The 15,000-nt window shown below is 41.9% G+C and overlaps 1 protein-coding gene across 1 annotated transcript; it reads left to right on the plus strand.

The window, feature by feature from the left end:
• The first annotated feature begins 3,895 nt into the window (after positions 1–3,895).
• Positions 3,896–4,327, plus strand: LOC135218778 (activating signal cointegrator 1 complex subunit 2 homolog). Its single transcript, XM_064255228.1, has one exon. The coding sequence runs from the start codon at positions 3,896–3,898 to the stop codon at positions 4,325–4,327; it is 432 nt and encodes a 143-aa protein (XP_064111298.1).
• Positions 4,328–15,000: the final 10,673 nt, after the last annotated feature.

The following is a 15,000-nucleotide window of genomic DNA, read 5'->3' on the forward strand; positions in this document are numbered from 1 at the left end:
GGTAAAAATTTCAGTCGGGGTAGTCAAATTTTCGGGTATATCCCGTAGAGTTTATTACAGATAGAATTGATGTTAAATTCTATTTCTTTTCTATTCTTTCTATTCCTTTCCGGACGTTTCGTCTGAATAAACCTCAGACATCCTCTTGGGCGGAGGTGGGTGAAGGACTGAACTTGAGAGGGTGAGTCCAGCTGCTTATATTGCGTGGCGCAGCGGGGGGTCGTCGTGCCGCTGCCTTTTCATTGGCTCGTGGGTGGGAGCTTCTTTTTCATTGGCTGCCTGGCTGCGGGCTCAAGCCAGCTCCCGATCGCATGCTCAGCAGGCGCGCCGATCTTCTCAGCTGCATATCATCACGCCGGGCTTCATTTTGATTGGGTAAAGGCCGCGTGACGTCACTGCTGGTATTATTCATCGTATTAATGTCACTGCTGGTATTATTCGTCGTATTAATGTCGTCTTGGATTGGGGCGTTTTCGGGCGGCGATATGGTGATGTTTGCCGTTATTGGAGTGTTTCTTCGGATGCAGGTCGGGAGCAAAAAGGCCTCCTGTGTCGTGTTCATGGAGGGCCTTTGCTCCTGGATGAGTAACGCCTCCAGAAGTCGCAGACGGCGAGGGTCGGGTGCTCTCCCTATTATCCTGGTGTTACGATGATACAGTCGCGGGAGATTGTGTCGGTCGGTGGGCGGTGAGGGCGTGGTTTCTTGATAGCCCCTTCTTGGGCATGACATGGAGTTTCTCTTCGCAAGACGCATGGTAGTCAGTCCAATGTACTTCCCAGGACATCCTCGGGTGGGGTATATGTATTGGTATACTACGTTCGTCTGCTTGAGGGGGTCTCCTGATGGCGGTGAGGGGTTATTTTTCATGATAAGGTCTTTTGTTTTACGGTTTTTGTAGTATATTATAAGGTCCACTATCTTGCCTTCTTCAATGGGGAGGATGTGTTCCTTATGATCTTATTCATCGCCTTCTCCTCCTCGCGGTATTGAGAATTGCATGAAGGCCTTATAATATCGTGATGTTCTCGGTGGGGCAGGGTCGTGGGCTCTTGTTCCTCGTTCGAGTACCATCTTTCGAGGGCGGTATGCACTTCTCGATTGATGAGCTAATTGGAATATCCGTTATTCACGAGCACTGTGAAGCTCTATCAAGCTCGAGGGTGTGTGTCCTGCAGTAGAACAATGGGAGAGGGCCCTAATTTAGGAATGTGCCTCAACGGGGATAGCGAGTGTCCAGACAGGTTTAAGAACACTACTGTCATGGCCTTTGTAAAAGGGCCCTCTCCCATTGTTCTACCTGGCAGGACACACCTCGAGCTTGATAGAGCTTCACAGATGCTCGTGAATAACGGATATTCCAATAAGCTCATCAATCGAGAGGTGCATACCGCCCTCGAAAGATGGTACTCGAACGAGGAACAAGACCCACGACCCTGCCCCACCGAGAACATCACGATATATTATAAGGCCTTCATGCATTCTCAATACCGCGAGGAGGAAAGAAGGCGATGAAAAGATCATTAAGGAAAACATATCCTCCCACCCATTGAAGAAGGGCAAGATAGTGGACCTTATTATATACTACAAAAACCGTAAAACAAAAGACCCTATCATGAAAAATAACCCTCACCGCCATCAGGAGACTCCCCTCAAGCAGACGAACGTAGTATACCAATACATATGCCCACCCGAGGATGTCCTGGGAAGTACATTGGAATGACTACCATGCGTCTTGCGAAGAGAATCTCCTGTCATGCCCAAGAAGGGGCTATCAAGAACCACGCCCTCACCGCCCACCCCCGAGACACAATCTCCCGCGACTGTATCATCCGTAACACCAGGAATAATAGGGAGAGCACCCGACCCTCGCCGTCTGCGCCTTCTGGAGGCGTTACTCATCCAGGAGCAAAGGCCCTCCATGAACACGACACAGGCCAGGCCTTTTTGCTCCCAGACCATGCATCCGAAGAAACACTCCAATAACGGCAAACATCACATATCGCCGCCCGAAAACGCCCCAATCCAAGACGACATTAATACGACGAATAATACCAGCAGTGACATTAATACGATGAACTTTAATACCAGCAGTGGACGTCACGACGGCCTTTACCCAATGAAAATAGGAAGCCCTCGGCGTGATGATATGCAGCTGAGAAGATCGGCGCGCCTGCTGAGCATGCGATCGGGAGCTGGCTTGAGCCCGCAGCCAGGCAGCCAATGAAAAAGAAGCTCCCCACCCACGAGCCAATGAAAAGGCAGCGGCACGACGCCCCCCGCTGCGCCACCGCAATATAAGCAGCTGGACTCACCCTCTCACTCCCCAGTTGCTGCTCGGCATCCGTGGTAGCAACATCTCGGCTCACACCGCTCCTAGACTCCACCCATTCCAGCGACAGCTCCGCCCAGACTCCCCCCACCGGCAGCCACCGACCAATCAGAACCCAGCAGGAAAAACCTTCAAGCTTCTTTGTAGGATTTCTAGCGTTGTGCTTCTCGGCCACCAGCCAATCAGCTTGCTTGCAGACTTTCCCTGCATTTTTAGCCCTGCCGACTTTATAGTTGGCGCGCTTAGCAAGGGAGAATAAGAATTGAGAGAGCTCTCTCACTCTTATAAGCAATTTGAAGACTTAAAATCACTCCTCCTTTTCTCAAAAATAACTTTCTCTTATTAACACCGTCTCTCTTGTGAAACATTTGGTAGCCCTTGAGGTCTAAAAACTCCAACAGAAGCAAGACCAAAGAGACAAATCTTCCTACTGTCGCAATACTATATTGCAAAGTAGCACAGGAAACCATAGGCTGGCGCCTTCCATAAGCCAGATTCCAAGATAACTTAAACAAACATCCAAGCCCTTCAGGCGACATAAACACAACCAATCACTTATTCACTCACCCCTCATAATATCACTCCATAGACATGGAACCTTCAACCTCTATCATATCACAAGATCACATCATCCATGACGACTCCTCAGCCCCCATCACATCCATGACCACGACTAGAAGACGAAATAGATCAGGTACCAACTCCCCCTCAGACGAACATGTGACACAAAGACCACGGATTTCCTCTCCCCCTGATAACTCTCCTGCACACTCAAAAGAACATCCCAACCAACAGCTCCTCTCCTAGACTGCTCTGACACGGAAGACGACCTTTCACAGGACAATGATGGCTTTACACTTGTACGCAGTAAGAAAAACATGAAGAAATCAACACAAAACACGGACACTTTTAACTTGCAATCAGACACCGAATTCCCACGACTGAGATTCAAACCAATACAAAAACCTGGAGAAACAGCTTACACCACAATAAAAGCCATTGAAGACAGACACAAGGACATCGTTTTCCAGGCACGACCAACCCGAAACAGGACAATTCATTCTGATACCTAAAGACAAACATACGAAGAAGTACTCAAGAAGGACGGACATTGCAAAGCACTGGACCCAAACGACAGAAATACAGAAAGGACTCATATGCAGATACCCAGTAAACCTCCCAATCAACCCCATAAAAGACCTCTCCGTTGTGTTAGACGCCACCCGGTGCACAAACAAAGCAGGAGAACCAACAAGAAGGGGTTCTTGTAACCTTCCAAGGGGAAAGGCCCTGCCGAAGTAAACATACCAATATGGGGAAAATTCCCCACTGAAGAGTTCACCCCTGAACCACTAAGGTGCTTTAGGTGTCAAAGATTTGGACACCACCAACGAGAATGTGGCTACAAACACATTTGTGGGATTTGTAGTGGCAAACACCCAACACAAGAGTGCTTAGATCGGTACAAAAGGAAAGAGAGGACGACAGCAAAATGCCCAAATTGCAAAGGGCAGCATCACGCCTGGCATAAAGGCTGTCCGGAAAGACTAAAAAGGATTTGGCGAATGAAAGGCCCAGAACCCCCAGACCACCACCAGAACGTTGCAGCAGCAACACAAACCTCCCCCACAAACACATCATACCCTCAACACCTACCACACCAAAACCCACCTACACACCAACAACACCCACAACAAACATCACATCCTCAGCGACCAACGGAATACAACCCACCTCCACTACAGCAACAACAACCACAGCAACACAGACACCAAGAACCCAGATATAGGCAGCAGAAACCCCCCACCAATCAAAGACGCAATCCACCTACACAAAAACCACAACAAGACCAACAACGGAACACATTCCACAGAGACCCCAGACAGACACAAAACCAAGACACAAAACACACACCCACACCTGCCTCAAACCCCATGTCCTTCTACTCCACATCAACTCGGAAAACACCCCTACTTCCACCCCACCCAATCACATGAACACACCCCCCACCCCCACCCAACCCACCCGTGACGGTAGTACCAGTGCCTTTTTGAAAGTCAGCACAACACTGTAGAGCAGTACCAGAGAAACCCACCTACCGCCTCAGTAAGACGACTTTAGGAGGGAAATAGAGAAATTTGTGAGGGCAATTTTTCAACAATTGTTTCCAAACCTAAACCTAACAGCTGACCTCAGGAAAACGATTGTAGCACTGACACCTTATTAAGATGGAAGGAAACAATCACACCAAACACGCCCCCAGAACACTGAAGACATTTCATCATACACCAGTCTGAAAATATACCAATGGAAACATAAACAGTGCCAACACAAAATATGCAATACGCAATCAAGAGTACTCTCAGAAAGACACGACGTCTCCTGCTGCAGGAAACACTAATTAGGGAAAACAACAACTTCACATTCAAAGGATACACAGTTTATAAAACTCCACATACAGATTCAAATAGAGGGCTGATCACCCTAATAAAAACAAACAATTCCCTCGGAAAAAATAAGAAACATAAAACTGTTGGTGATGGGATTGAGACACTAAGTGTCCTCATAAGACTAGCAAACACGTCACTCACCATACACAATATCTATAACAAAGGGCATGAAAAAATCTTTGAAGGAGAGAACCTCTTCAGTGCAGCCTCCAGAGAAAACCACCTTCTTTGCAGGAGACTTCAATGCACACCACCCATGCTTACAGTCGAGACAGCACACAAATGCAACAGGCAGACACATACACATCCTAATGAAGAATTTCGGACGTTGCACTAATAATGACACAAATGAAGCAACACACCTACGAGGTGGCAGGCTAGACCTAAGCTTCATAACTGGAAACCTGAAAGAAGACTGCACATGGAGAGTGCACCCAACTCTAACCAGTGACCATTTTGCAACTGAAACAAAACTAAAGATAATGAAAATTCCCCCACCACCGCCCCCTCCGCAGGATGGAGACCGGACCTAGCAAACTGGCCAACATTTCAAAACCACATGAACACATGGGCAACACAGTACATTCAAAATCCAGCCCTCAACATATGCACGCTCCAAACAGGACTTTGTAGAGAGCCTGCACAACGCAGCAAACATTTCCATGCCAAAGAAAGCCTTTAGAACAAATGCAACCCCACACAAGGACAGTGGTACTACAACTCTAGAATCAAAGAAATGAACTCAAGAGTAAAACAGAATAAGGAAAATATTCAGAAGGAACCCCACCGACGAGTTGCACACGATCCTAAGAGAAGTCGTAAACCACGCAGCCCAAACTGCTAAAGAGGTTAAGCAGGAACCTGGCTAAAATGGTGCTCAGAAACCACTCGAATGACGCCCATTGCAAAGATGTTCAAGTGGTTCAACAAGGTATCAGGAAAGACCAGGCCACACACAGGCACACCATCCCAACCCTCTAGCTGAAGCAAACAGACTAGCACAACACTTTGCAGACAGAACCAAATCAATTCACCTACCACCAGTCACACAGAGAAAGACAAGTGGCACTCAATCCTGGAAGATGGAGAATCATCAATACAGCCTGCAGCAATTCTGATGACACGGACACACCATTCACAATGAAAGAACTTGACAAAGGCCCTCCAAAAGGGAACAGACACGCACCAGGAGCAGACATGATTACATATAGCATGTTAAAAAACATGGGAAACGCAGCAAAGACAGTGCATCTCCACATAATAAACAGAACGTACACAGAGCAGATCAGACCCACACAATGGAACCAACAAAACACACAACCAATTCCCAAACCAAAGGAGCCCCCCACGCCATACAGACCCATTTCCTCATCAGCTGCACAGAAAAGACGGCAGAGAGAATGGTGTTAAACAGACTGCTGTGGAAAACAGGGCCCGTTACACCACCGCTTATATGCCTACAAAGAGGGGATAGGCACACAGGAATGTCTAGCAGATGTGATGCCACAATAAATAACAAGAAAGCAATCGTAGTATTTCTCGACCTAGAAAAAGCCATACGAAACTTGCAAGTGCAGCTGCTATCCTGGCAGCCTTAGCCAACAAGACGGTTAAAGGCAACCTTCTAGCATGGACCAAAAGGATACATGCAAAACAGACAAGCCAGAGTTACCTTTCAAGGAGCAACCTCCGAATTCCTCAGTCTGGAAAATGGAACACCTCAAGGAGGAATACTCAGCCCCTTCCTCTTCAATATACTAATGGAGAAATTAGCCAACAGCAACTTCCCAAATGGAGTTGAAATTTTCATCTATGCAGATGATGTGTGCGGTTGGTCAGACACAGACAGGCATAGAGCCCACCCACACATGCAAATCGCGATAACACAGATTGAAAACAAATGCACAGTCCTAGGACTAAAATAAAACACGGCAAAAACCAAGGCAATGGCAATCAAATACAATACAGACCTGAACCCAATACAACTCATGGGAGAACCCATCGAATGGGTAGACAACTTCATGTACCTAGGAGTCAACATCAACACTACAGCTCTCACCACACAAAGAAATAGAAACACTTAAACAAAAGATCAAATGCAGACAAAACGCCATGAAAAGAATCACCTCGCTAAGGCAGGGAGCCGTATACCATGCCCTCAGAATTTTCTACATACAGACAATAAGGATCAACAGTAGAGTATGCCGCACCAGTCCTCACTAATCTCACGCACTGAACAAAAACAAAGTTTTGAGGTAATCCAAAACAATGCCTTAAGACTCATTACAGGAGCACCAATGTGGACCAACAATATGCATCCTGAGACATGAAACAAAACTACAATCCTGACTCTAGATAGATCAGAGACACATCCATCCATCCGCTAAAACCTTAAAAAATGACAGAGACTGTCCACTCAAAAAGGAGATCAGGAAATGCATTATCTCCATGAAGAGCTAGACCCTCCCAAAACATATGCTGGCGACCATTCTAGATACACCTGAGAAGAGTAGGCATGCAAAATCATGCTGCAGCCATCAGGGAAGACACCCACCCCTTCAGTGAATACACAGAATCAGCACCCTGGGAACCAGAACCTTTTTAACACAAACTACACAATTCTTCCAGCAAGCAAGGAAGCATGCACCACCCAACAGTTAAAGCAAGCAGCACAAGAAGCAATACAGTTGACAACCGCCACAAACATATACTTTACAGATGGATCAGTAGACTCAGCGCCCAGCGGCAGCAGCAGGGGTCTACTCAACAACACTTTCAAAGGAAGCTGGAGGCTCTCCGACAATGCCTCCACACTACAGACAGAGCTGATAGCTATCGCCAAAGCACTAGAAGACTCCCAACACAGACTGGGCAACACTACAATACACACCGACTCGAAAGGAGCAATACAAGCCATTCACAAAAGGCAAAGCAAAGGAAAATATCAAAACTCCTAACGAGCATATGGGCACTGGCAAAACTCCATCAAAGCAGAAACAGCAAAATAACTCTGCAACTGGATACCCGTAGCCATGTTGGAATACAAGGAAATGAGGAAGCTGATTCCCTGGCGGCGGGGAAAAAGCGGGCTACACATAAACAATGTCAACATCAAATAATAAACCTCTCACTAACCCCAACTAAAAAGCATAGCAGCAGCATACTGCCAAACACAGGAGGAAAGCAAAATTAGGAGAGCCATCTTCGGAGGCTCCAAGACTGCAAAATGGTATGCAGACACCACACAACTTCAACCACACAGCATACCGAAGAACATGACGAGCACTAGCGGTAATAATAATGCATCGTCTAAGGTTTGGATACCAATGCACATGGCAAAAAATAGAAAACAACCCTAAACCATGTAAATACTGCGAAACAAATACAGAAGAACCACTGGAACTATATATTAAACACTGCCCAGGAAACACAACAACTAAGACAAAGTCATGAAGGAGATCAACAATCAGTCACTCAAATAACAAGACACATCCTAAACAACACCACAGCTTACAGGCTTCTATGCTCCTACCCACCACCAAGGTAGGTGCAAAACACTCCTAAATAGCGGAATCTCGGGGACATCAGTCAAGACCCCTCACACCCCCTGCCATCCCTATCCACTCACATACAAACCACAAAACACAGAATAACAAACAATCCACCCAGTGCATGACTGACACAAAGACAGTCAACATCAACCTACATCACCCAACATCCAAAAGCAAAGCCCGACTCTGACATCCTTCATCACTACTTCCCACTCGGAATTGGAACGGAATAAGGAAATGTTTTGTGGACCTCACAAGCTAACTGACTAGCAATCTTTTTCTCAGACTCATACCCTTCCTTCTTCTTCTCATCTGTTGGCCTCTCTGACTTGCCAACACTCACTACTATAGCACTTTTCCTAACCACTGAAGGGCACCTTAGGGTTTAAAAAGGTTGGACAACCTTACCCATCAAAAGTTTCTTCAATATCACATTCATCAACTCACACATTATCACCAAAATAAAGAACCATATCCTACCATTACCACCTTCTCACCATCCTGAGTTACGGGCTGCTCTGTGAGAAAGAGCCCGTGCTGACACAAGGTCAGCTAAATCAAAACAACAACAACCTCTCACTTCAGTCCTTCACCCACCTCCGCCAAGAGGGATGTCTGAGGTTTTATTCAGACGAAACGTCCGGAAAGGTGAATAGAAGAATAGAAAGAATAGAATTTAACATCAATTCTATCTGTAATAAACTCTAGCGGGATATACCCGAAAATTTGACTACCCCGACTGAAATTTTACCAATAAAATCCAATCATTCTACCTAATTGAGATATGTAAACCTTCGGTTTGCGTTGCTCACCAGTTTAAGCAACAATGAGAAAGCAATAATTATTAAAAATAGAGAAGAACCTGTATAAAATTAATGCAGCTGAGGCAGCAATTACTTTTAATAAAACAAATAATAATAATAATCAATAGAAAAAAACCGTCATTCATATATTTTTAGGATTTACGAATGGAAGGATTTTCCGTATAAAAATGGATAGACTTAATAGACAGAAGGATCATTCATCACTTGACCTAACATTAATGAAGATGAAATTAAAAATATATCATTTCGACAAACTCGGGTCAACTTAAGAAATTACTTTATTATTATTAATATTATTATTATTATTATTATTATTATTTTATTATTATTATTATTATTATTATTATTATTGAGAATCAAACGCCATAGGTGTGTGGAAATATTTATGAATAGGGTTAAAAATGACAAGGAGATACTCTCAGACACTGCTCCGTATCCCTATTCAGTCCTCCTGATGAGAGTATCTGAGAGCCTCTACTCTTCATTTTTAACCCTGCTCATGAATACTTTAACGCTACTTTGGCTTTTCATTCTCGATGTTATAGCCTCATTACAAAGGTTCGTTGGATCATTATTGTTATAATAATAATAATAATAATAATAATAATAATAATAATAATAATAATAATAATAATAATAATAATGATAATAATAATGTTAAAAATATCAACAATTATATATATATAATTCTTTGTAAAAATATATAACAAAGACTTTCGAACACCTGAACGGTGTCTTCAGTGAATGTTAAAATGTAATGAAGAGGATAGTTTCGTTTCGAAGAGCATCTAAAAAGGTGGGCAGGGCGAGAAAATAACAGCCCCCCATCATCGAAGCGCTGGTTCGTGTATTAGGTAATCCCGAACTCAACAGGCAATTGCGCCAACCTCCTCGATCTCCGAACCTGTGAAGTTGCTCCTGCTTGCACTGCATAGGTGCCATAGTCGGAAACAATCCACAGGGACGTCGCTATCTGGAGAGAGAGGGGAAGAGGAAGATCAGAGCATCCAGGGTTCACATGGTCAACGTCAGTTTTAAAGTGAAAATCTTTTAAGTATTGCCTGGCCATGAAACTGTTTATAAAAGGGGTCTTCATTAGTAAACGACTATTATCGTGATTTCGTGCCGACTGACATATTGCTTAAACTATATTATGCTCAGTGCTCCCCTACTTGAATAACCACCTCTTAATATGGGGCCTCGGCACCTGTACTGTGCTTAAGAGATTGAAGGTAGTGTCAACAACTTGTTAAGAATAATTCTGGGAGTCAGATATGAGGATGGAGACCGGTGATGGGCACATCGGAACTATATACACGTTTGCAAATACTAAACATAAGTAGCCTGTATAAACTAAGCTTATTCAAGTTCTTGAGAAGACTGCTTATGGGTGAGCTGCCTTACTTTTATGATCTTTTGTTACGCCCCAACTTGAGTTCCCATGAATATGCTATTAGGGGCTGTGGTTATCATACACCTGTCATACGTACGGAGGTTGAAAGGAGATTCCTCCACTATCAGCTGATTGGGCTTAACAATGAACTTGACAGAAAGCTTTTTAGAAGATTCCTTTTATGTTTCTCTCAGAAATTACAAAAAGATTGTTACTTGCACAACAGTAGGTATTTTAAAGACTCCTTTTAGTTACCCAGGTATTTTTCTTATTCCTTGGAACACAAGCTGGACGTGTGTTTGTTTTTTTTATTTTTTTGTTGGCATTTGTATGAATGCTTTTTGTGTTGCAAGCTGGACTTGCCTTCTTTTGTATTTTAATTTTAATGTCTTAAGTTAGTATTAATATCGTACTTAGTATTATAACCCTTTGTCAAAATAGGCTCGACCCATGTATTTTTATGTCTCTGTTTTAGCTTGTAAGTCTGTATAACTTTTATGAAAAACCAGTAAAGTCCTTGCCTTATGTTATCGCCATATAAGCATTAAATTGCTTTCGGCGAATTTTCTGTTTATACTATGAATTTGTAACAAATAAGGACAAACAAATATACTATACTATACTATACTATACTATCCTCAAAAGATATTCCCATGTTTATAGCGGCGACTTCAACTAATCTTCTCACTGAGAATCGTCGCTTTTAAAAATAATTTGTGCACCCATCCCAATTGATTCTGTGGTCTAAATTAAAACTATGAGCCACCAAAGCGCTTCCCTGTGCATGAAGATCATAGGCTCCTTCTGTGTTTCCGTAATCTTACCTCTAATCCCCTACCATTTTCCCATAGTAACAACCACCGCAATCATGACATGGAACCTTGTAAACTCCGTTATTTTTCTTGATACTGTTATTGCTTTTGTAAGAGCTTTTGCCAAAGTGTTTTTGTAGGTTTAAACAATTTCTATGTCCTTTTGGTGCTTATATAATCACCTACTTTTGAGATTTCATCGCGAAAGGGCAATGATACACGTTTCTTGTCGTTTACTTCCTTATTATCTTGATCAAGTAAAACTTCTTTTTAGCTCGGCTAATGGCGTCAGTAATAAAATGTTGTCCAGGTACTTTAAGGACCTAAAAGTGTCTACAACATGTTTGAGTTCTCCGTCCAGAAATGCGGGTCGCATATACGAAGGGCGTTTAAACAAAATCATAATTACATTCCTTTTAAGTTGTTGTGAGTGGTGGGAAAAATAATGAATATAATTTACTTTGTTGGTAGCTTTTCTAAAAACTGAAAATTTAAAAGAGTTACTGTTTACATCCCTATGAATTAAAACATCTAAGAAAGAGATTTTACATCAACCTCTTTTTCAACTGTAAACTTTATCGAATCGACAACGTTGTTGGCAGTATTCAGTAAGCAGTCTAAGCTATGTCGTCGCCGTAAAAAAACAAAAAATCAATATATGTCGTCTACATATCTCACCCACAGAGCAGGCTTACAGTTGGGGTTACATCTCTCTAATATTTCAACTTCTATGAACTCCATGCACAGGTTGGCTAAATCTGCTGTCAGTTTATAATCTCTTATAAACTGACAGCAAATTATATCATTTAAAATAAAATCTTCTTGCGTAAAGGCTTTATTGCCTTCCATAGAGAGACCCCTGTTAATAATTGCTCCTTCAACTAACCTTCTTATACCTGTATCCTTACTATTGAAAATTACTTTTGACTCGTTCCAATTTATGCGTGATCGTCACTTAAACTATGTGAGACTAGTGCATTATTCTTAGCATGTAAATTATAAGCTCTTTTGTGTTCATTAATTCTGATTGGTAGTCCCCTCCCACTTTCTCCGTAATATTTCTTATCGCAATCCAGACAAGGTATTTCATAAACACCAATTTCTTTGTTAAAGCTTTGGTTGGAGTTATTATTTTGCATGAGACAGCCTTTGAGTGTATTCTTATAGTTGAAGACCAGGTTGACCTTTTTTTCACCTTTTTCATTGACTGTTTTTCTAATATTTCGTAAGTTGGGATTAAATGGTAAGGTTAGATACTTTTTTCATTCTTTTTTGTACTCATATTGACTTTTTATATAGAAAATCCTTTTGGCTTTAGTGAAGGCATTATTTATGAAATTTTCTGGATAGCATAATTTTCCAAAAACTTCTTTTTATATGTTGAAATTGGCTGTCAATATATTCAGGATCACATATTTTCAAGGCTCTTAGAAATTGAAATTTTAAACGACGATCATCCGCCACTAAATTGGAAAGAGTCAAAAGTAATTTTCAATAGTAAGGATACAGGTATAAGAAGGTTAGTTGAAGGAGCAATTATTAACAGGGGTCTCTCTATGGAAGGCAATAAAGCCTTTACGCAAGAAGATTTTATTTTATTGAAAAATTTAATTTGCTGTCAGTTATAAGAGATTATAACAGGAAGGACAAGGTTGCATTAGTATGAACACCAATAATCTAGCCACCTCTGATACTGCCGCTGCCTCATCTCTTTCGTTCAGGTAAACAGGGACAACATCCTGTGTCCCTTATTGCAGGCGCCCAGGCTGCTATGGACAACAGATCAAACGATTCAAGAGACGAACCGCCACTTCGAAGATCTAGGCGTTTAGCTGGTTTGCCGTTGGAGAACGAGGGGATAACGTGAATTGAAGACCGCCAACCTACATCATCAAACGCGGCTATTTAGGTAAAACGGAACGTCAAAAAAACAAAGTTCTTGTATGGTCACTGTTAATAATTTTGTATTCAGATTGACAAGGTGGACCGTGCAGGTCTTCGAAAGCTTTCTGCTTTGTATTTTAATAACAAGATCAGACATATTTATGTGGATTTACTTTTCCACATTATTATTATTATTTATTATTATTATTATTATTATTATTATTATTATTATTAGAAACCATTTTTCCTAAAGATATTAAAATGTTTATCTGAAAGTTATTCACAGCTTAGATGCTGATTGGCAAACATTTGGTGTGCTATTTTAATCAAATAAATCCAAAGGTATTTTTTGTGAGAGGTGGGGGGGGGGGGGGGGGGGGGGCGGTGGTCGGTGGGTTGTTGGGCGAGCCCTCTTAGAATGAGAAAAAATATGTTTCGGTTACAAAGGATCCATTTTTTTATGGTAAAGACCATTTATGCTCTACACTAAGAAAAAAAGCTCCTGAAAGTCTCATCATGTGTATGGAAAACTGATGAAACATTTTTCTTCCGTTTCATATACAAATATGCATGGAATAACGTATGTGATTTTGTATCCTCTCTCTCTCTCTCTCTCTCCTCTCTCTCTCTCTAACTCTCTCCCTCATCTCTCTCTCTCACCCACTCATACAAACACGACACAACTAGTACTGACTCGTTACTTTTTTTTTTTTTTTTTTTAAATCATGAACCTCCATAACTGTACTTTATATCACGTTGAATTGAGTGAGAGTAAATTCATATCCGATTTCAAGCACATTTTTCCACATTATTTATGTCTTCCATCAGAAATCAAGATTCCTTACTCAACTTTTGTCTGAATTTCACGATTTCTTTTTCAAAAAACCATCCCTCATCAGAAGGGTGGGGCAAAAACCCACTGTATATAGAAGATTTCCTTACCTTCAACAAAGTGTTAAATAAACTTTCTTCTCTATCAAAATTCATAAGAAACAGCCATTTCCACCTCCCGCGGTTAGACGCCAGTGTTTCCAACTCGTTCCGCTCCGCGTTCCTGTTTACGAGACATTTCGCTCCCTGGGAACGCCTTTTCACTTCCTCTCCACCGTGAAATAAATATGACATTGAAATTCATATCTTCTTTTACCTTAAGTGGTACGTCTTTTCACCTTCCATTGACCCGATATAATGCTTTCCCATTGAAGACTTTCTTTTCTGTTATTTCTTTTCTGTTATTTTTTTCCCTACATGGGTAAGTTCCCGCGCTCCGTAAGACGGTGATGGTTTTGTAGGGAAAGTTAGGAATTGTTTCTTTTCCAACTTCAAACTTCCTTTTGCTTCAAAACTTCATTGTTCATACTTTTGGAGAATTCATCGTTTTCTTTACTGCCCTTCGCATCACATGCCTTTACAGAGTATCTGAAAGAGATGTAAAAAAGTTCTGAGTCTAAAACGAAACTTTATTTTCCTTTCCCAATAGAACTGTCATCTTTTAGGTATCTATGGTTTCTTATTCGTATTATCAGTTTCGGTATTTTACAGTCGTCTTTTGTTAACGACTTAGCCTCGTTTACTTGTTTCTTGCCAGCAACACCTCCTTCTAGTTTTATTAATTGTGGTGTTTATCATGAGTAACTTCCTAAACAAGTAAATATTTCATCTCTCTACTTGTACGCTTTTATAGACACAAGCATTAAATTTGGAAGAAAGTAGAAGATTCAGAAAATATTGTCAAATTAATGAGAAGTTCATTAAC

The sequence above is a fragment of the Macrobrachium nipponense genome, chromosome 1, assembly GCF_015104395.2.
Source record: "Macrobrachium nipponense isolate FS-2020 chromosome 1, ASM1510439v2, whole genome shotgun sequence".
In the NCBI taxonomy this organism is placed as follows: domain Eukaryota; kingdom Metazoa; phylum Arthropoda; class Malacostraca; order Decapoda; family Palaemonidae; genus Macrobrachium; species Macrobrachium nipponense.